At 48.5% G+C, this 23,274-nt stretch overlaps 1 protein-coding gene across 2 annotated transcripts in view; it reads left to right on the plus strand.

The window, feature by feature from the left end:
* GPR142 (G protein-coupled receptor 142) overlaps nucleotides 1–23,274 on the plus strand; it is a 52,933-nt gene that overhangs the window by 12,316 nt on the left and 17,343 nt on the right. The window contains exons 2-3 of one of the 2 annotated variants that reach the window (XM_077458700.1): nucleotides 18,826–18,879; nucleotides 22,400–22,561. In XM_077458700.1, coding sequence (XP_077314826.1) covers nucleotides 22,423–22,561 — 139 coding nt within the window. In that variant the 5' untranslated portion in view covers nucleotides 18,826–18,879; nucleotides 22,400–22,422. The remainder of the gene's footprint in view (nucleotides 1–18,825; nucleotides 18,880–22,399; nucleotides 22,562–23,274) is intronic. The other variant, XM_077458702.1, reaches the window with a different exon arrangement.

Here is a 23,274-nt window from a genome sequence, read left to right on the forward strand (position 1 = left end):
GAGTTCCCGGGTCTGTACACCCGCTGTGCCCATTACGAGGGGTTCCCTCCATCGCTGTGCTGAGTTCCCGGGTCTGTACACCTGCTGTGCCCATTATGAAGGGTTCCCACCATCCCTGTGCTGAGTTCCCGGGTCTGTATACCTGCTGTGCCCATTATGAGGGGTTCCCTCCATCGCTGTGCTGAGTTCCCGGGTCTGTATACCTGCTGTGCCCATTATGAGGGGTTCCCCCCATCCCTGTGCTGAGTTCCCGGGTTTGTATACCTGCTGTGCCCATTTTGAGGGGTTCCCACCATCCCTGTGCCGAGTTCCCGGGTCTGTACACCTGCTGCGCCCATTATGAGGGGTTCCTACCATCCCTGAGCTGTGTTCCTGGGTCTGTACACCTGCTGTGCCCATTATGAAGGGTTCCCACCATCCCTGTGCTGAGTTCCCGGGTCTGTACACCTGCTGTGCCCATTATGAAGGGTTCCCACCATCCCTGTGCTGAGTTCTCGGGTCTGTACACCCACTGTGCCCATTATGAGGGGTTCCCACCTTTCCTGTGCTGAGTTCTCAGGTCTGTACACCTGCTGTGCCCATTATGAGGGGTTCCCACCATCCCTGTGCTGTGTTGCCGGGTCCATACACCTGCTGTGCCCATTATTATGGGCTCTGACCTTTCCTGTGCTGAGTTCACGGGTCTGTACACCCGCTGTGACCATTATGAGGGGTTCCTGCCATCCCTTCATCATTCTTTTTGGGGGCAATATGCCCCTCCCTTTCTTGCTATTTATATACTTAAAGAATTTCTTGGGATTTTTTTTACTCTCCTCCACCAAATGCCTTTCGTGTTCTATCTTAGCTGCCCTGATTGCACTCTTACATTTCTTATTGCATTCTTTGTAAAGTTGGAATGCTGATGATGATCCCTCAGGATTTTTTGAAGGCCTTCTTCTTTTGCTTTTATATGCATTTTTATGTTGAAGTTAAGCCACCCAGGACATTTATTAGCTCTTTTAAAGAGCTGTACAGCTCATGTGCCCATTATTAGAAGTTTCCACCATCCCTGTGCCGAGTTCCTGGGTCTGTACACCCGCTGTGCCCATTATGAGGGGTTCCCACCATCCCTATGCTGAGTTCCCGGGTCTGTCACTCTAGAGAGAGGTAGCATCATTAGAGATTTTTAAGGTAGGTAAACAATGAACACCAATGCAGAGGGCACTGCCAATGACCATGCTAGATGGGGGTACATGTCGCTTCCACCAGCCTCTATTGCCAGCAGTTTTTATTGTGGCTACTAACACCAATGCTGTAAGTTACTATTACTCCCACTAACATCAATGCTGGAGGCTAATTACTGCTCCCACTGACACCAATGCTGGGAGTATTGCTACTCCCACTGATAACGATTGGGGGGGGGGGGTTAATTACAGCTCCCACTGACCACCAATGGGAGCAGTTTTTATTGTGGTGACAACATTGATCGGGGGTAGTTACAGCTCTCACTAACACCAATGTTGGGGGTAATTATTGCTTCCACTGACACCAATGCTGGGGGGCAATTCTGGATCCCACTAACAACAATGCTGGGGAGGTAATTACTTCTCCCACTGAGAGCAATGCTGGGGGTAACTGACAACAATGGGAGGGGGGGGGGTAATTAGAGCTCCCACTGACCACCAATGCCAGCAGTTTTTATTGTGGCTACTTACACCAATGATGTAAGTTACTATGGTTCCCACTGACACCAATGCTGGGGGGTAATTACTGCTCACCCTGACACCAATGCTGGGGGTAATTGCTGCTCCCCCTGACAACATTAATAGGAGGGTTAATTACAGCTCCCACTGACACCAATGTGGGGGGGGGGGTAACCATTGCTTCCACTGACACCAGTGCTGAGGGGCAATTGCGGATCCCACTAACAACAATGCTGGGGGTTTAATCACTGCTCCCACTGAGACCAATACTGGGGGGGGGGGGGGGGCAGGGGTAATTACTGCTACCATTGAGACCAAAGATAGGGCCTATTTAACTCCCACTCCCCCTTCAGGTTACCCCCAGGGCCCTATTATGTCTAAAACATAGCAAAGGGGGAAAGTTGTATGCAACACTACAAGCCATATGCCGTGAAGCGACGTGGCGGGTCACGTAATTTTCACAAACCCTTTAAGATGCCCATCATTATTTACAAATGTTGGCAACTAACAGTTGAGATCCTACTGTATCCTTGCCTGGGCCCCCTTCATTGAGTCGTCATGATTTTTTTTTTGCCAAAATTTCAGCAAAAGGAAATGTTGCTGATCCTTAGGATCCGTCCAAATCTGTCTGGTCCACCGCAGTGCACCAACGTATGTGCAATAATGTGCGCCGTGTCACGCGTTGACGTGTGCTGCGTTGGGCAGCCTTTTTTATTTGAAGGGGCTGCCCAACAAACTACAACACAGCAAAAAAAAAAAAAAACTGCGCATGCGGCATTTTCAGCAACGCAATGCATGTCCTCTGGCAAGGTGTTTTGCAATGCATGTGCGTGCGTCGCTGCTTGTTACCCCAGTGTGATCGGAATCATTATCCCTAGATATATGTTCTAGGTTCCCTACAATTTCCAATTTTGCTGAAAGTGCTACAATCCCCTCAAGCTACAATGTCCTCCAATATCCACTCCAACCGGTCACACAGCTGGGGGGGGCATCGCAGGGTAGAAGCTCTACGCCATCTATGAAGAAGATAATTAAAAGTCATGTGACCCCCCCCCATCGCGTCATTCTGACGGCTCCCCACGGGGACGTGTCACATGGTGCAGGATCATGACTCATCAATGGGGACACGCTGCTGCTTAATGGTTAATTAGAACGCGGAGCTCGGCATAAAGCGTCTTATAGGATGGACACATTCCTCATAACAAGCCATTCTGGCGTGCGCAGAAAAGGAATTTTAAGCTTCGGGGGGGGGCTTATTGTGAGACTAATGACTTGGTGGTAGTGATGGCCGAACGGTTCGCCCGGCGGTCGTTTCGCGGCGAATTTCCGACTTTCGCCGTCCGCGGGTTCGAACGCCTTTTTCCGTCGTTCGCCCCGGCGGACTTACGTGTTTAATGTATACAAGAACTTTAACCTTTCGTGACACGTTTATCATGTGTTACAGGACAACCAATTGAGACATGACAGCTCATGGACACTTGGACATTCCCCCTAACCTATAAATACACCCGATCCGGTGGCCATTTTACATTCTTTCTTCTGTCACTGTAGGGAAAGGATCCTGTGTGGAGTAGGGACAGAGAAAACGCTAGCTATTTGGTACACAAAAGTTCTTTTCAGGACTGGTATAGGTGTTAGGTCAGCAGCCTGAGTTTCTTTTGTCAGTTTAGATAAAGGGACAGAGCGCTGTATGCTGCTATTTTAGGGACAGCTCAGCCAGATTAGTCTTTCTTCATCATCATCATCATCATCATCATTAGCTGTTACTATCAGGTCCACAAAAGAGCTGTTCCAGCTAATCGTTCCAGCCTACTCTTTTTTGCCAATTTGTATAGGGACAGGCAGGAAGCAGTGTGTCAGGCAGTGAGGATAATTTTAAAGACTTGCTGTTACTATTAGTTCCACAAAGGTTCTTTTCAGGACTGGTATCAGTGGTACGGTAATAGGCTTGTACACGTATAATATTCTTTCTTCCAAATATAGAAAGAATATTATACTTGACTGCTGCCCTTCTGCTGCAGTCTGCTAATCATTCACAACTCACTTGTTCCACAAAGCTCTTTATCAGGACTGGTAACTTGGTCTGTCTAGGGTGCTACGGTACATAGGCTTGGGTGCGGTACAGTCTGCTGTTCTGTAAGGACCGCTATCGGTCCACAATACATAGGGTTGCCGTGCACTACTGCTGACCGCTGCCCTATACTGCAGCAGTCCTTCATTGGTATAGGGACTGACGTACAGTCTGCTAATCACTAACACACAACCTGCTTGGTCCACAAAAGTTCTTATAAGGACTGGTAACTTGGTATAGGGTGCTACGGTACATAGGCCTGAGTGCGTTACAGTCTGCTGTTCTGTAAGGACCGCTATCGGTCCACAATACATAGGGTTGCCGTGCACTACTGCTGACCGCTGCCCTATACTGCAGCAGTCCTTCATTGGTATAGGGACTGACGTACAGTCTGCTAATCACTAACACACAACCTGCTTGGTCCACAAAAGTTCTTATAAGGACTGGTAACTTGGTATAGGGTGCTACGGTACATAGGCCTGAGTGCGTTACAGTCTGCTGTTCTGTAAGGACCGCTATCGGTCCACAATACATAGGGTTGCCGTGCACTACTGCTGACCGCTGCCCTATACTGCAGCAGTCCTTCAGCGGTATAGGGACTGACGCACAGTCTGCTAAACACTAACACACAACCTGCTTGGTCCACAAAAGTTTTTATAAGGACTGGTAACTTGGTATAGGGTGCTACGGTACATAGGCCTGAGTGCAGTACAGTCTGCTGTTCTGTAAGGACCGCTATCGGTCCACAATACATAGGGTTGCCGTGCACTACTGCTGACCGCTGCCCTATACTGCAGCAGTCCTTCATTGGTATAGGGACTGACGTACAGTCTGCTAATCACTAACACACAACCTGCTTGGTCCACAAAAGTTCTTATAAGGACTGGTAACTTGGTATAGGGTGCTACGGTACATAGGCCTGAGTGCGTTACAGTCTGCTGTTCTGTAAGGACCGCTATCGGTCCACAATACATAGGGTTGCCGTGCACTACTGCTGACCGCTGCCCTATACTGCAGCAGTCCTTCATTGGTATAGGGACTGACGTACAGTCTGCTAATCACTAACACACAACCTGCTTGGTCCACAAAAGTTCTTATAAGGACTGGTAACTTGGTATAGGGTGCTACGGTACATAGGCCTGAGTGCGTTACAGTCTGCTGTTCTGTAAGGACCGCTATCGGTCCACAATACATAGGGTTGCCGTGCACTACTGCTGACCGCTGCCCTATACTGCAGCAGTCCTTCAGCGGTATAGGGACTGACGCACAGTCTGCTAAACACTAACACACAACCTGCTTGGTCCACAAAAGTTTTTATAAGGACTGGTAACTTGGTATAGGGTGCTACGGTACATAGGCCTGAGTGCAGTACAGTCTGCTGTTCTGTAAGGACCGCTATCGGTCCACAATACATAGGGTTGCCGTGCACTACTGCTGACCGCTGCCCTATACTGCAGCAGTCCTTCATTGGTATAGGGACTGACGTACAGTCTGCTAATCACTAACACACAACCTGCTTGGTCCACAAAAGTTCTTATAAGGACTGGTAACTTGGTATAGGGTGCTACGGTACATAGGCCTGAGTGCGTTACAGTCTGCTGTTCTGTAAGGACCGCTATCGGTCCACAATACATAGGGTTGCCGTGCACTACTGCTGACCGCTGCCCTATACTGCAGCAGTCCTTCATTGGTATAGGGACTGACGTACAGTCTGCTAATCACTAACACACAACCTGCTTGGTCCACAAAAGTTCTTATAAGGACTGGTAACTTGGTATAGGGTGCTACGGTACATAGGCCTGAGTGCGTTACAGTCTGCTGTTCTGTAAGGACCGCTATCGGTCCACAATACATAGGGTTGCCGTGCACTACTGCTGACCGCTGCCCTATACTGCAGCAGTCCTTCAGCGGTATAGGGACTGACGCACAGTCTGCTAAACACTAACACACAACCTGCTTGGTCCACAAAAGTTTTTATAAGGACTGGTAACTTGGTATAGGGTGCTACGGTACATAGGCCTGAGTGCAGTACAGTCTGCTGTTCTGTAAGGACCGCTATCGGTCCACAATACATAGGGTTGCCGTGCACTACTGCTGACCGCTGCCCTATACTGCAGCAGTCCTTCATTGGTATAGGGACTGACGTACAGTCTGCTAATCACTAACACACAACCTGCTTGGTCCACAAAAGTTCTTATAAGGACTGGTAACTTGGTATAGGGTGCTACGGTACATAGGCCTGAGTGCGTTACAGTCTGCTGTTCTGTAAGGACCGCTATCGGTCCACAATACATAGGGTTGCCGTGCACTACTGCTGACCGCTGCCCTATACTGCAGCAGTCCTTCATTGGTATAGGGACTGACGTACAGTCTGCTAATCACTAACACACAACCTGCTTGGTCCACAAAAGTTCTTATAAGGACTGGTAACTTGGTATAGGGTGCTACGGTACATAGGCCTGAGTGCGTTACAGTCTGCTGTTCTGTAAGGACCGCTATCGGTCCACAATACATAGGGTTGCCGTGCACTACTGCTGACCGCTGCCCTATACTGCAGCAGTCCTTCAGCGGTATAGGGACTGACGCACAGTCTGCTAAACACTAACACACAACCTGCTTGGTCCACAAAAGTTTTTATAAGGACTGGTAACTTGGTATAGGGTGCTACGGTACATAGGCCTGAGTGCAGTACAGTCTGCTGTTCTGTAAGGACCGCTATCGGTCCACAATACATAGGGTTGCCGTGCACTACTGCTGACCGCTGCCCTATACTGCAGCAGTCCTTCATTGGTATAGGGACTGACGTACAGTCTGCTAATCACTAACACACAACCTGCTTGGTCCACAAAAGTTCTTATAAGGACTGGTAACTTGGTATAGGGTGCTACGGTACATAGGCCTGAGTGCGTTACAGTCTGCTGTTCTGTAAGGACCGCTATCGGTCCACAATACATAGGGTTGCCGTGCACTACTGCTGACCGCTGCCCTATACTGCAGCAGTCCTTCATTGGTATAGGGACTGACGTACAGTCTGCTAATCACTAACACACAACCTGCTTGGTCCACAAAAGTTCTTATAAGGACTGGTAACTTGGTATAGGGTGCTACGGTACATAGGCCTGAGTGCGTTACAGTCTGCTGTTCTGTAAGGACCGCTATCGGTCCACAATACATAGGGTTGCCGTGCACTACTGCTGACCGCTGCCCTATACTGCAGCAGTCCTTCATTGGTATAGGGACTGACGTACAGTCTGCTAATCACTAACACACAACCTGCTTGGTCCACAAAAGTTCTTATAAGGACTGGTAACTTGGTATAGGGTGCTACGGTACATAGGCCTGAGTGCGTTACAGTCTGCTGTTCTGTAAGGACCGCTATCGGTCCACAATACATAGGGTTGCCGTGCACTACTGCTGACCGCTGCCCTATACTGCAGCAGTCCTTCAGCGGTATAGGGACTGACGCACAGTCTGCTAAACACTAACACACAACCTGCTTGGTCCACAAAAGTTTTTATAAGGACTGGTAACTTGGTATAGGGTGCTACGGTACATAGGCCTGAGTGCAGTACAGTCTGCTGTTCTGTAAGGACCGCTATCGGTCCACAATACATAGGGTTGCCGTGCACTACTGCTGACCGCTGCCCTATACTGCAGCAGTCCTTCATTGGTATAGGGACTGACGTACAGTCTGCTAATCACTAACACACAACCTGCTTGGTCCACAAAAGTTCTTATAAGGACTGGTAACTTGGTATAGGGTGCTACGGTACATAGGCCTGAGTGCGTTACAGTCTGCTGTTCTGTAAGGACCGCTATCGGTCCACAATACATAGGGTTGCCGTGCACTACTGCTGACCGCTGCCCTATACTGCAGCAGTCCTTCATTGGTATAGGGACTGACGTACAGTCTGCTAATCACTAACACACAACCTGCTTGGTCCACAAAAGTTCTTATAAGGACTGGTAACTTGGTATAGGGTGCTACGGTACATAGGCCTGAGTGCGTTACAGTCTGCTGTTCTGTAAGGACCGCTATCGGTCCACAATACATAGGGTTGCCGTGCACTACTGCTGACCGCTGCCCTATACTGCAGCAGTCCTTCATTGGTATAGGGACTGACGTACAGTCTGCTAATCACTAACACACAACCTGCTTGTTCCACAAAAGTTCTTATAAGGACTGGTAACTTGGTATAGGGTGCTACGGTACATAGGCCTGAGTGCGTTACAGTCTGCTGTTCTGTAAGGACCGCTATCGGTCCACAATACATAGGGTTGCCGTGCACTACTGCTGACCGCTGCCCTATACTGCAGCAGTCCTTCATTGGTATAGGGACTGACGTACAGTCTGCTAATCACTAACACACAACCTGCTTGTTCCACAAAAGTTCTTATAAGGACTGGTAACTTGGTATAGGGTGCTACGGTACATAGGCTTGAGTGCGGTACAGTCTGCTGTTCTGTAAGGACCGCTATCGGTCCACAATAGATAGGGTTGACGTGCACCACTGCTGACCGCTGCCCTATACTGCAGCAGTCCTTCAGCGGTATAGGGACTGACGTACAGTCTGCTAAACACTAATACACAACCTGCTTGGTCCACAAAAGTTCTTATAAGGACTGGTAACTTGGTATAGGGTGCTACGGTACATAGGCTTGAGTGCGGTACAGTCTGCTGTTCTGTAAGGACCGCTATAGGTCCACAATAGATAGGGTTGACGTGCACCACTGCTGACCGCTGCCCTATACTGCAGCAGTCCTTCAGCGGTATAGGGACTGACGTACAGTCTGCTAAACACTAATACACAACCTGCTTGGTCCACAAAAGTTCTTATAAGGACTGGTAACTTGGTATAGGGTGCTACGGTACATAGGCTTGAGTGCGGTACAGTCTGCTGTTCTGTAAGGACCGCTATAGGTCCACAATAGATAGGGTTGACGTGCACCACTGCTGACCGCTCACCTATACTGCAGCAGTCCTTCAGCGGTATAGGGACTAAGAGTTTTGTCACAGGGTCATTTAAAAAATGACATGCAGAGGAAGAGGCAGGCCCTTCCGCAGGGGTGGTAGGGGTAGGGCAGGAGCAACAGGCTTGAGCCAAAGTGGGAAGTTGCAGAAGGTGCGTTCAATTACTTTAAAGGATGCACCAGACTTGGTTGAGTGGCTCGCTCAGCCTTACTCTTCTGCACCCTCCTCATCCTCTCGATCTGCACCCTCTTCTTCACTCTCTGCTATGTGCACCCCCAAAGACACTACCACCAACAACACGACCACCACCACCACCACCACATACCTTCCGCTTGAGTCACTGGAATTATTTTCCGATCCATATCAAGAGGACATTTCTGATGCGCAGCCACTCTTGGTATTGGATCAGGAAGAGGAGGTAGCAACAAGCGCTACTCAGCAGTCTGACGCCAGTACCCAGATCAGCCCAAGGAGGAGGTTGGTCCCCGGTGTTGCTGCCTACTCTACTTATAGCGGTGGGGAAGGTGACGTTGATGATGACGTGTCTAGTGATGTCACGTGGGTGCCCACAAGAGAGGAAGAGGAGGGGAGTTCAGAGGGAGATATGGACCAGCAGATAGGGAGGAGAAGCAGCAATGACTTACATTGCACAGCAGGGACAAAGCAGACTGCAAATGTATCAGGAGCGAGTCATCGACCATGTACGGTCACATCTGGCGCTCCCAGGACACCGGCACATGGCTCCGCAGTGTGGGCTTTTTTTAACGTGTCCGCTGCTGACAATAGCGTTGCCATCTGCAATCTTTGCAGTCAACGCGTTAGTCGCGGTAAGCCCAATACTCACCTAGGGACGACCGCCTTAAGAAGGCACATGAGCAGCCATCACCGAGCCCAGTGGGAGCAACGGAACACACAAAGCCACACTGCAGGCTCTCACCGTCCAGCCTCGTCTTCTACTTCTCCTTCTCCTCTCTCCTCACAATTGTCCTCCACTCCACCTTCCATCACGCCAAGCTCACATTTTTCTGCAAAAAGGCAGGCTTCCGTGGGCCTAATGTTTGAGCGTAAAAAAATGATGACGCCGGATAACCCTCTTGCCCAACGGTTGGCGGCTGGCTTGTCAGAACTCATAGCCCGCCAACTACTGCCATATAAACTGGTGGACTCGGAGGCCTTTCGCAAATTTGTGGCCATTGGAACACCACAATGGAAGGTCCCAGGAAGGAAGTATTTCTCAGAGAAGGGCATCCCAGAGCTATATGGCCATGTTCAGCGGCAAGTGAATGTATCTCTGGCACACAGTGTCGGTGCCAAGATACATCTGACCACAGACACGTGGTCTAGCAAACACGGGCAGGGAAGGTATATCAGTTTTACTGCCCACTGGGTGAACCTTCTGACGGCCGTCAAGCATGTAACCCGTGGCACCCGTGTAGATTTGGTTTTACCGCCACGGATTGCATGCAGGCCTGACTCTTCTTCTCCTCCTCCTACTCCATCCTCCTCCCTCTCCTCCTCAGCTGCCTCCTCCTTTTCCGCTGCTAGCGTCTCTTCCACTGCACCGCCCAAGCTCCCCAGAACCTATTCCACATGCCAGGTGAGACGTTGCCATGCCGTGCTGCGTCTGTTGTGCCTGGAAGCAAAGAGCCACACTGGCCCGGCACTCCTTTCAGCTTTGCGTTCACAGGCAGATGAGTGGCTAACACCGCTCAATTTGACAGTTGGTAAAGTGGTGTGTGACAACGGTGCCAATCTGCTTAGCGCATTGAAACAGGGCAAAATCACGCACGTGCCGTGCATGGCACACGTCTTAAACTTGGTCGTGCAGCGATTCCTTGTCAAATACCCTGGGGTCCAGGACATCTTGCGGCAGGCAAGGAAAATCTCGGCCCATTTCAGAAGATCTTACACGGCCATGGCTCGCCTTGCTGACATTCAGCGGCGACACCATCTGCCGGTCAGACGTCTTATTTGCGATTGCCCGACGCGATGGAACTCAACCTTCTATATGCTTGATAGGCTGCTCCAGCAGAAACGTGCAGTTAACGTCTACCTGTATGAACTCTGCGAAAGAAACGGTTCTGGGGAGCTGGGTTTTTTTTCACCGCGCCAGTGGCTGCTCATGCGCGACACATGCAGACTTCTGCGGCCATTTGAGGAGATCACCAAACTGGTCAGTCGCAGCCATGGCGCCATCAGTGACATGGTACCTTATGCCTTCTTTCTGGAGCGTGCATTGCGTCGTGTCATTGATCAGGCTGTGGAGGAGCAGGAGCGGGAAGATGAGGAAGTCGCAATGCTGGATGAATTCCCAGGGGGGGCTACTCTATCTGAGACAAGTCAACAACAGGAGTCTGATGAGGAGTCAGAGGAGGATGGTGCCGGGGCGGATGAGCAGGAGCAAGAAGAGCATGCTTTAAACCTTTCTGGGATCCCTGTTGTGCGAGGATGGGGAGAGGAGAATGAAGAGGACGACATTATCCTGGATGATGAGCAGGAGCCAGGCCACCACACCGCTTCCACTTTAGTGCAAATGGGGGCCTTCATGCTCCAGTGTTTTAATAGGGACCCCCGTATAAAAAGCATGAGGGTCAAGGACCAGTACTGGGTGGCAACGTACTTAGACCCCCGGTACAAACACAAAATGGCGGAAATGTTACCGCCGTCGCAGAGGGCTGTCAGAATGCAGCACTTCCAGGCCTTGCTTCGAGAAATGCTGCATTCTGCTTTTGCGTGCGCTGGCAGAGGAGCAATTCCCACTCCCAGAGAAGGATTTGCGGGTACCAATCCAACAGCGCCTGCAAGAAGAGGCCGGTTTGAAGATGTGTTGGTGACTTCGGATATGAGGTCATTCTTTCAGCCGACCCATCGACAGGTGTCATCCGGATCCAGCATCAGGGAACGCCTAGACCGTCAGGTGTCCGACTACATTGGGTTAACGGCCGATGTGGACGCTCTGAGGAGTGATGAACCCCTAGACTACTGGGTGGGCAGGCTTGACCTCTGGCCAGAGCTTGCCCAATTTGCAATCGAACTGTTGGCTTGCCCCTCATCCAGTGTCCTGTCCGAAAGGACGTTCAGCGCAGCAGGGGGGATTGTGACCGATAAGCGTACTCGCCTAGCTCACCACAGTGTTAACTACCTCACATTTCTAAAAATGAATGAGGCATGGATCTCGGAGGAATTCAACACATGTGATCAGTAGACCATGTATATGTCTATAAACAATTTTTGGAATCAAGCACACAGACCTTCTTAATTCATTTGGCTCACTTCCCTGACCCAAAAAAGCACACCGTACTATATGCCCCTACCCTCCTCTTTGAAGAGGTTGAGCGGTGTCATATTTCTACTGGGGCTGCTTATTATGAGGGGTTCCCACCATCCCTGTGCTGTGCTGACTTCCTCCTGGGTGTTCTTATTATGAGGGGCTCCCACCATCCCTGTGCTGTGCTGACTTCCTCCTGGGGGTTCTTATTATGAGGGGATCACACCATCCCTGTGCTGTGCTGACTTCCTCCTGGGGCTGCTTACGGTGCTGCTGTCAGCGCTGTATGTCACGGAGCTGCTGTCAGCGCTGTATGTCACGGAGCTGCTGTCAGCGCTGTATGTCACGGAGCTGCTGTCAGCGCTGTATGTCACGGAGCTGCTGTCAGCGCTGTATGTCACGGAGCTGCTGTCAGCGCTGTATGTCACGGAGCTGCTGTCAGCGCTGTATGTCACGGAGCTGCTGTCAGCGCTGTATGTCACGGTGCTGCTGTCAGCGCTGTATGTCACGGAGCTGCTGTCAGCGCTGTATGTCACGGAGCTGCTGTCAGCGCTGTATGTCACGGAGCTGCTGTCAGCGCTGTATGTCACGGAGCTGCTGTCAGCGCTGTATGTCACGGAGCTGCTGTCAGCGCTGTATGTCACGGTGCTGCTGTCAGCGCTGTATGTCACGGAGCTGCTGTCAGCGCTGTATGTCACGGAGCTGCTGTCAGCGCTGTATGTCACGGAGCTGCTGTCAGCGCTGTATGTCACGGAGCTGCTGTCAGCGCTGTATGTCACGGAGCTGCTGTCAGCGCTGTATGTCACGGTGCTGATGTCAGTGCTCTGTATTACGGTGCTGCTGTCAGTGCTCTGTATCTCCTGCACCCTCTTGTTTGCCTACCCTGGTCCCTGACCTTCCCTCTCCTCCATTGCCTTCATTAGCTTCATAGTCCTGAATTGTCAGAACAATTTCCCAAATAAAAAAAAAATGCTTGTAGTTATCGATCCCAAATTCACCTCATACATGTATTATGCTATTGTCCAGGTGGTGGGACTACGTGCTACCCCCTAATAATTACCCCGTGGCCGCAAATTCGACCTAAAGGTTTGCGAAATTCGCCTCCCATTGAAGTCAATGGAGCCCGCGGCGAACGGTCGTTTTCGCGAACGTTTGTGCCCGTTCGCGTTTCGCGTTCGCGAAACGTCCCGTCGGAAGTTCGTCCATCACTACTTGGTGGAATGTTCTAATGATAAGGGTAACAGGGGGGAAAGTTTGTACATCATTAGGATAGATATTGTATATCCCCAATTTCTACAGAAAATCCCTAAAAGTTGTATTTGGAAAGGAGGCTATTCCGACACAGTAAAATCCTTCCATCACGAAACTTTGTTTTTCAATCCAGCATACTGAAGGCATTTAATTATCCCTGAGCTGCAATATTGTTGGGACTGTGAGCTGCTGCTGTGGGCACGGGCGTAGCATCAGGGGTCTCAGGGGTTGCAATTGTGACCCCCGCCCCTAGCTCCAGGGGGCCCACAGCTCTGTTCCCTGCTGTGGTATTAGATTTGATTTCCTCCACAAAATCCCAGAGCTGGAGTCCAGCTCCAATCCGCCCCTTGTGTCCCCCAGTACCCCAGCCAAGTTCTATAATCCAGTAATCAGCTTCCAGTTGTTTGCCCTCTGCCCAGTCCACACCCTTCCTCTGAACTCATTGACTGGGGACATGTCATTACTAGGATGGGGAGGAGGGGGCGAGGTCATATCATTACTAGGATGGGGGAAGGGGGCAAGGTCATGTCATTACTAGGATGGGGGGGAGGCAAGGTCATGCCCTTAATAGGTTGGAGGGGAAGGGACAAGGTCATATCATTACTAGGATGGGGGGGGGGGGGCGAAGTCGTGTCATTACTAGGATGGGGGGGGAGGCGAGGTCATGTAATGTCTAGGATGGGGGGAGGGGGCGAGGTCATGTCATTTCTAGGATGAAGGAGGGGGCGAGGTCATGTTATTTCTAGGATGGGGGGAGGGGGCGAGATCATGTCATTACTAGGCTGGGGCGAGGCGAGGTCATGCCATTAATAGGTTGGGGGAGGGGACAAGGTCATATCATTACTAGGATGGGGGGGGGGCGAAGTCGTGTTATTACTAGGATGGGGGGGAGGAAGTGAGGTCATGTAATTTCTAGGATGGGGGGAGGGGACGAGGTCATGTAATTTCTAGGATGGGGGGAGGGGACGAGGTCATGTCATTTCTAGGATGGGGGAGGGGGCGAGATCATGTCATTACTAGGATGGGGCGAGGTGAGGTCATGCCATTAATAGGTTGGGGGAAGGGACAAGGTCATATCATTACTAGGATGGGGGGGGGGGGGCGAACTCATGTCATTACTAGGATGGGGGGGAGGAGCCGAGGTCATGTCATTTCTAGGATGGGGGAGGGGGCGAGGTCATGTCATTTCTAGGATGGGGGAGGGGGCGAGGTCATGTCATTTCTAGGATGGGGGAGGGGCCAGGTCATGTCATTTCTAGGATGGGGGGAGGGGGCGAGATCATGTCATTACTAGGATGGGACGAGGCGAGGTCATGCCATTAATAGGTTGGGGGAAGGGACAAGGTCATATCATTAGTAGGATGGGGGGGGCGAAGTCGTGTCATTACTAGGATGGGGGTAGGGGGGCAAGGTCATGTGATTACTAGGATGGTTTCTACAAAATATTTTGAATTATCCTCTCACTATATACATAAATATATTTTTATATATTTTATACTTTAGCCACTTGGAGTATCTTGGCGCCTAATTGGAGTATCTTGTTGTGCAGTGGAAGTGGCGGGTAGTAGCGGGGGGCCCCAGGACAACTTTTGCATCGGGCCCACAAGTTTCAAGCTATGCCTCTGGCCGTGAGAATTTACTATCTGCTACTAGAGAGAGGCTGAGCCCTTTAGGAACTGACCATATAGCCATCTAGTGGCCTTATTGCTGCCTTCAGATTTGACTGATATTTTTCTCAAGTGCACCAACGGTACCACTTGGCCCCAATGCTAGCCTGGTGAAGAGTTAGGACTTAAAGCAGATCTTCATGGCATCTGAGCACTACAAACCAAAAACACTATTTATTATTCCAAGCAAATTACCCCATCCATCCATGGCTCCATGTCTCCATGCTTTATTTTGTTGAAGAATCGCTTTTAAAAACACCCCCCTAGCATTTTTGGCCATCTTGATTTTTCCATTTTGCCATCTTGATTAAGGGCAAATGATTCATGTAGCATTTATGTCCTGGAATCCATCTGCCCCGTAGCTCAAGCATGCATGTGCTTAACTTCGAAAACTCCTCCTCCCCTCCTGAAGTCTCCTGAGATGTACAGTGCATCTGGAAAGTATTCACCACGCTTCACTTTTTCCACATTTTGTTATATTACAGCCTTATTCCAAAATGGATTAATTAATTATTTCCTCTAAATTCTACAAACAATACCCCATAATGACAATGTGAAGGAAGTTTATTTGAAATCTTTGCAAATTTATTACAAAACAAAAAAAAAAAAAAAAAATCGTATGTACATAAGTATCCCAGCCTTTACCATGACACTCATAATTGAGCTCAGGTGCCTCCTGTTTCCACTGATCATCCTTGAGATGTCTCTACAACTTGATTGGAGTCCTCCTGTGGTAAATTCAAGTGATTGGACATTGACTTGAAAAGGCACACACCTCTCTATAGAAGTTCCCACAGTTAACAGTGCATGTGAGAGCACAATCCAAGCCATGAAGTCCAAGGAACTGTCTGTAGACCTCCGAGACAGGATTGTATGGAGGCACAGATCTGGGGAAGGGTACAGAAAATTTCTTCAGCATTGAAGGTCCCAACAATCCCAGTGGCCTCCATCATCCGTAAATGGAAGAAGTTTGGAACCACCAGGACTCTTCCTAGAGCGGGCCGCTGGGCCAAACTGAGCGATCGAGGGAGAAGGGCCTTAGCCAGGGAGGTGACCAAGAACCCGATAATCTCTCTGACAGAGCTCCAGCATTTCTCTGTGTAGAGAGAAGAACCTTGCAGAAGAACAACCATCTCTGCAGCACTCCACCAATCCGGCCTGTATGGTAGAGTGTCCAGACGGAAGCTACTCCTCAGTAAAAGGCACATGACAGCCCACCTGGAGCTTGCACCTGAAGGACTCTCAGACCATGAGAAACAAAATTCCCTGGTCTAAAAAAACAAGGATTGAACTCTTTGGCCTGAATGGCAAGCATCATGTATGGGGGAAACCAGGTCCCGCTCATCACCTGGCCAATACCATCCCTACATTGAAGCATGGTGATTGCAGTGGGGATGTTTTTCAGGAGCAGGAACTGAGAGACTAGTCAGGATCGAGGGAAAGATGAATGCAGCAATGTAGAGAGACATCCTTCATGAAAACCTGCTCCAAAGCGCTCTGGACCTCAGACTGGGGCGAAGGTTCGTTTTCCAACAGGACAACGACCCTAAGCACACAGCCAAGATAACAAAGGAGTGGCTACAAGACAACTTTGTGAATGTCCTTGAGTGGCCCAGCCAGAGCCCAGACTCAGGGCTGGACTGGGACAGAAATTTGGCCCTGGACTTCATCCAGACTGGCCCACTTACATTTTGAGTGTCCCATCAGCACCCCTTACATCAGAGTGTCCCATCAGCACTCCTTTACATCAGAGTGTCCCATCAGCACCCCTTACATCAGAGTGTCCCATCAGCACCCTCTTATGTCAGAGTGTCCCATCAGCAGCCCCCTTACAACAGTGTCCCATCAACACCCCTTACATCAGAGTGGCCCATCAGCACCCTCTTATGTCAGAGTGTCCCATCAGCACCCCTTACATCAGAGTGGCCCATCACCAGCCCCCTTACATCAGAGTGGCCCACTGAGCCATCGGCCCACCGGGAAACTCCCGGCAGTCCTGATGGCCAGTACATGCCTGAACCCGATTGAACATCTCTGGAGAGATCTGGAAATGGCTGTGCACCGACCCTCCCCATCCAACCTGATGGAGCTTGAGAGGTCCTGGAAAGAATAGAAGAAACTCTCCAAAAATAGGTGTGCCAAGCTTGTAGCATCATACATCATACTCATCATACATCATACTCATCATACATCATATTTAAAAATACCAATGGGGCTTCATCAAAGTATTGAGCAAAGGCTGTGATACTTATGTACGTGGGATTTTTTAAGATTTTTTATTTTTAATAAATTTGAAAAGATTTCAAACAAACTTCTTTCACATTATGGGGGTATTGTTTGTAGAATTTTTAGGAAAATAATGAATTTAATCCATTTCGGAATAAGTGGTGACATCAAAACAGAACTACATTGTATCTGAGCACCACAAACTTTATTTAATTCATTAGTTTAGAACTCAAAGCAACTGATACCAGCGATAGAAGTTACTCTTACTGCCCCTGACACCAGCGTTGGGGCTCATTTTACTCCCACTTTCCCTTCAGTGCACCCCCTGGCCTTAGTTGCCTAAAATATAGTAAAACAAAAGGGAAAATGAGGCCGTAGCACAAGCCAAACGTTAGCAGAATGGCACGGCTGGGCACAATCACGTACCTGTGTGTGATTCTTTAAGTGCACATCCGTGGGTCGGGAGCGCGCCGCAACCCGGTCCTGAGCTCTGTGACCGCGACTGCAGCAGGACCAGCGGGCCCGATCGCCGCTGGTGTCCCGCGATCGGGTCACAGAGCTGAAGAACGAGGAGAGGTCTGTGTAAACAAACCCCTCCCCGTGCTTCCCAGTGTGGCTGTCACCGATTATCTGTTCCCTTTTATAGGGCAGGACGATCAGTGACGTCACATGCCAGGGCACGCCCCCCTACAATAAAAAAAAAAACACATAACGTCATACATAACACCTACACTGCCCCCTAGTGGTTAACTCCTTCACTGCCAGTGTCATTTACACAGGAATCAGTGCATTTAAATAGCACTGATTGCTGTATTAATGCCAATGGTCCCAAAAATGTGTCAAAAACGTCCGATGTGTCCGCCATAATGTCGCAGTCACAATAAAAATCGCTGATCGCCGCCATTACTAGTAAAATAAAAAATATTAATAAAAATGCAATAAAACTATCCCCTATTTTGTAAACGCTATAAATTTTGCGCTAATTGTTTTTTTTTTTTTTTTTTTACCAAATATATGTAGAAGAATATGTATGGGCCTAAACTGAAAAAAAAAAATTTGGGGGGATATTTATTATAGCAAAAAGTAAAAAATATTGCATTTTTTTCAAAATTGTCGCTCTATTTTTGTTTATAGCGCAAAAAATAAAAACCGCATAGGTGATCAGATACCACCAAAAGAAAGCTTTATTTGTGGGAAAAAAGGACGCCAATTTTGTTTGGGAGCCACGTCGCACGACCGCGCAATTATCAGTTAAAGCGACACAGTGCCGAACCGCAAAAGAGGCTTGGTCCTTTGGCTGCAAATTGGTCCGGGGCTTAAGTGGTTAAATGGCACTCACTTTTTGGACACTCCCATTAGTGGTGGACAAGCATCGTGCTAATCACACATTTTTCTTCTCGTTCCATCCAAGGTGTCCCTCATAAATTAATTACTTTCAAATGTTGGTCACCAGTCACCAGTCGTGGAGGTGTGCCAGCGACCTATTTACTTTCACATAGACTCATCCACGTCTGATGGTTCGACCATTAAGCAATAAAACAGATGGTGCGAATAGGAAGAGCAAACACTCCCAGTGCGCTGGTGGAGGGCTCCATCTCAAACGCATTTGGAGAAGCATGAAACATGGATTACATGTGTTACAGTAAACCTTAAAAACGAAGTAAAATTACTTTTATTTCTATTTTTAGGAAACTTATAACAATCAAGATGTGACTCCATCTTCAAACCTCTAGTTCTAAAAGGTAATGTGAAGTGGAACTGCATGAATAAATGACTATGTGGCACAGCTGCATAAATTTCAGGTTTGGATGGACAAATTAAAAACAGTTCCCATATATTCCATCTGTGCATTTAGCTGCTTTCCTGGAATTCAACTTTTTGTATCTCAGAAGGTTTCCTCAATCTCCTCACCCCCAGTCATTGCATTGAATGCAACATTGTAACAAGGGCCCATTAGATTGGCATTCAGTAGGAAAGGTACCTTCCTATAATGGGGGAGAAGGGCCCTCTTATATTGGTGGTGGGTGGAGAAGGACCCTCTTATATTGGTGAGGGATGGAGAAGGGCCTTCTTATATTGGTGTTGGGTGGAGGAGGACAGTCTTTTATATTGGTGGTGGGAGGAGAAGGGCCCTCTTATGTTGGTGGTGGGTGGAGAAGGGCTCTGTTATGTTGGTGATGGGTAGAGAAGGGACCTCTTATGTTGGTAGAGAAGGACCCTCTTACATTGGTGGTGTGTGGAGAAGGACCCTCTTATATTGGTGATGGGTGGAGAAGGACCCTCTTATATTGGTGGTAGGAAGAGAAGGACCCTCTTTTATATTGGTGGTGGGTGGAGAAGGGCCCCCTTATATTGGTGGTGGGTGGGGAAAGACCCTCTTATATTGGTGGTGGGTGCAGAAAAATCCTCTTATATTGGCGGTGAGTGGAGAAGGGCCTTCTTATATTGGTGTTGGGTGGAGGGGGACAGTCTTTATATTGGTGGTGGGTGGAGAAGGGCCCTCTTATGTTGGTGGTGGGTGGAGAAGTGTTCTCTTATGTTGGTGGTGGGTGGAGAAGGGCCCTCTTATGTTGGTGGAGAAGGACCCTCTTATATTAGTGGTGTGTGGAGAAGGACCCTCTTATATTGGCGATGGGTGAAGAAGGACCCTCTTATATTGGTGGTAGGTGGAGAAGGACCCTCTTTTATATTGGTGGTGGGTGGAAAAGGGCCCCCTTATTTTGGTGGTGGGTGGAGAAGGACCCTCTTATATTGGTGGTGGGTGGAGAAAGACCCTCTTATATTGGTGGTGGGTGCAGAAAAATCCTCTTATATTGGCGGTGAGTGGAGAAGGACCCTCTTATATTGGTGGTGGCTGAAGAAGGACCCTCTTATATTTCTAAGGGTTGGAGAAGGACCCTTTGATATTGGTGGTTGGTGGAGATGGACCCTCTTTTATTGGTGGTAGCTGCAGAAGGACCCTCTTATATTGGTGGGTGGAAAAGGACCCTCTTAAATTGGGGGTGGTGGAGAAGGACCCTCTTATAGTGGTGGTGAGTAGGAAAGGTGCTCCTTTACTGTTGAAAAGCATTATTCCACTGTTGGTCACTAGGAAAATTTCTCCTTACATTTGTAGTCATTGGGAAGAATGTCTCTATTACAGATTGCTAAAAAAAAAAAAAAACGCATTAGTGTCAGTGGGAACTTATCTGAAAGGCAGAAATTGCTTACTGCTCCAGGAACTGCTAGAAACCTTTGGAGGAGCGCTAGGGTTCCATGGAACGATGGTTGAGAAAGGCTGCTCAACAGACCGGTGACTGGAACCAGGGAACACACTGTAGTGCTCTCTCATATGGCAGTCAGAGGATCAATGCCTGGTAACATTGACGGTCAGTGGAAAAGAGCTCTCTCCTACACTAGTAGTCAGTGGAAAGGGGCCCATTGGACTGGCAGTTAGTGGGAGAACTTCCCCCCATACACTTGTGGTCAGTGCAAAATAGCCCTCTTATATTGGTAATGTAATGTGTGGAGTAAGACTCTCTAATATTGATGATCAGAGGGATAGAAGTCTGGCGGTCAGTGGAAGTATCCCCTCATGTTGGTGGTCAATGGGAGAAGAGCCTCATTACACTGTTGTCCAATGAGAAGAACTCTACCTAAATAAGTAGTCGATGAAAAGTACATCTCTTACGGATAATCAAAATGTTACGGGCATCAGTGGAAACTCATCTGAGAGGCAGAAATTGTTTAATGCTCAAGAAAGCTCTAGCGACCTTTGGAGGAACTCTAGTTGAGAAAGGCTACTCCATAGAGTGGTGACTGAAACCAGGGAAGGTAGTGTTCCCTCATGTGGGGGTCAGTGAATTAATGCCCACCTACATTGATGGTCAGCGGAAAAGTGGTCTCTTATACTGATGGTCAGTGAATCTGGGCCTATTTGATTGGTGGTCAGTGGGACAGCTGCTCCTTTACATTTGTGGTCAGTGCAGAAGGACCTTCTTATATTGGTGGAGGGTGGTGAAGGACCCTCTTATATGGGTGGTGGGTGGAGAAGGACCCTCCTATATTGGTGGTGGTGGAAAAGGACCCTCCTCTATTGGTGGTGGGTGGAGAAGGATCCTCTTATATTGGTGGTGAGTGAAGAAAGACCCTCTTATATGGGTGGTGGGTGGAGAAGGACCCTCCTATATTGGTGGTGGGTGGAGAAGGACCCTCCTATATTGGTGGTGGGTGGAGAAGGATCCTCTTATATTGGTGGTGGGTGGAGAAGGACCTTCTTATATTGGTGGAGGGTGGTGAAGGACCCTCTTATATGGGTGGTGGGTGGAGAAGGACCCTCCTATATTGGTGGTGGGTGGAGAAGGACCCTCCTATATTGGTGGTGGGTGGAGAAGGACCCTCCTATATTGGTGGTGGGTGGAGAAGGACCCTCCTATATTGGTGGTGGTGGAAAAGGACCCTCCTATATTGGTGGTGGGTGGAGAAGGATCCTCTTATATTGGTGGTGAGTGAAGAAAGACCCTCTTATATGGGTGGTGGGTGGAGAAGGACCCTCCTATATTGGTGGTGGGTGGAGAAGGATCCTCTTATATTGGTGTTCCGTGGACTGTTGATCAGTGGAGAAGGAGCCCCTTACATTGGTGGTCAATGGTAGAGGAGCCTCATTCCACTGTTAGTCACTACTAGGAAGAATTCTCCTTACTTAGGTGGTCAGTGGGAAGCATGTCTCCTTTACAGATAGCTAAAGAGGTCATTGGTGTCAGTGGTTACTCCTCTGAGAGGCAGAAATTGCCTAATGTTCCAGGAACCCTATCGTTCCACAGGAGCCCAGTTGAGAAAGGCTGCTCCGGAGAGTGGTGGGGGAACATTCTCTCTACACATTTTTTACAGGTTCAGATTTAGGTCTTAAAATATATATACAGTATCTAAACCTTGTTTTTATTTTCAGATGGGGTGGGGGAAGGGTTAGCACCCTTTGTCAGGTCTATAGCTGCCTGTATCCCCACTGAGGAGTATCACTCTACTTGTCCTGCTATGGTAACCAATGTCACTGGGCCTGAAAGCGAGGGAAAAATCCAAAATGATGAGTTGTAACAGGACTAGAGGGGATATCTTCCAACAGGGACACTAGTTGCTGTCTAAAGGAGAAGTTATCTTAATTTGGGGAGATTTTTCCTCACTTCCTGTTTTGTCTACACAACAGAGGTTTTAACCTTATCCAAAACTAAAAACTTTTTTTTTTTTGCTTTCGATATACTCCAAACTCTTCTTTTCTCTTTACAGCGCTGCACTGATGTCGACTGACAATGATCCCTCTACAGAACGCCAGCGACACTCCGCCCCTGGGGGCCGAGGGGGAGGAAGGACACACAGACCCCTCTCCATGTTTGTTGGGCTACATCCCGGTGATTTATTACAGCATCCTTCTCGGGCTTGGTTTGCCAGGTAAGTCTTGAGATAAAGTAACAAAAAAAGTAACTAAAAAAAGTAACTAAAAAAAAATGGACAAAAAATGACTTGATTGGTCCACAGTCGTAAATCTCTGCCTTGTTCTGGTTCAAATCTTAACCATCTCTCCAATGTAGGAAAGAACAAGCTCACCTACAATTTAGTCAAGTCAATATACTGTATAAATGTCAAATAACAAATATAATATGTAACAACGTAACAGAATGTATAAGGAATTACCCAGCAGCAGAAGAGGAAGTTCAGATACCCAACATTTCGGGGTGCATAAACACCCCTTTCTCAAGGAGGACCTACAGGACAATATTCTTTGTATGGCATCCTTACAGCATCCTTCTCGGCCTTGGTTTACCAGGTAAGTCTTGGGATAAAGTAACAAAAAAAGTAATAAAAAAAAAAAAAAATTGACAAAAAAATACTTGATTGGTCCCCAGTCGTAAATATCTGCCTTGTTTTGGGTCAAGTCTTAACCATATATCCAATGTAGGAAAGAACAAGCTCATCTACAATTTAGTCAAATCAATATACTGTATAAATGTCAAATAACAAATATAATATGTAACAATGTAACAGAATGTATAAGGAATTACCCAGCAGCAGAAGAGGAAGTCCAGATACCCAACATTTTTGGGGGGGGGAAATAAACACCCCTTTCTCAAGTCTCAAGGAGGACCTACAGGACTATATTCTTT

The sequence above is a fragment of the Lithobates pipiens genome, unplaced genomic scaffold (assembly GCF_037356315.1).
Source record: "Lithobates pipiens isolate NorthernLeopardFrog02 unplaced genomic scaffold, aLitPip1_a1.2 Scaffold_28, whole genome shotgun sequence".
NCBI classification, from domain to species: Eukaryota; Metazoa; Chordata; class Amphibia; order Anura; family Ranidae; genus Lithobates; species Lithobates pipiens.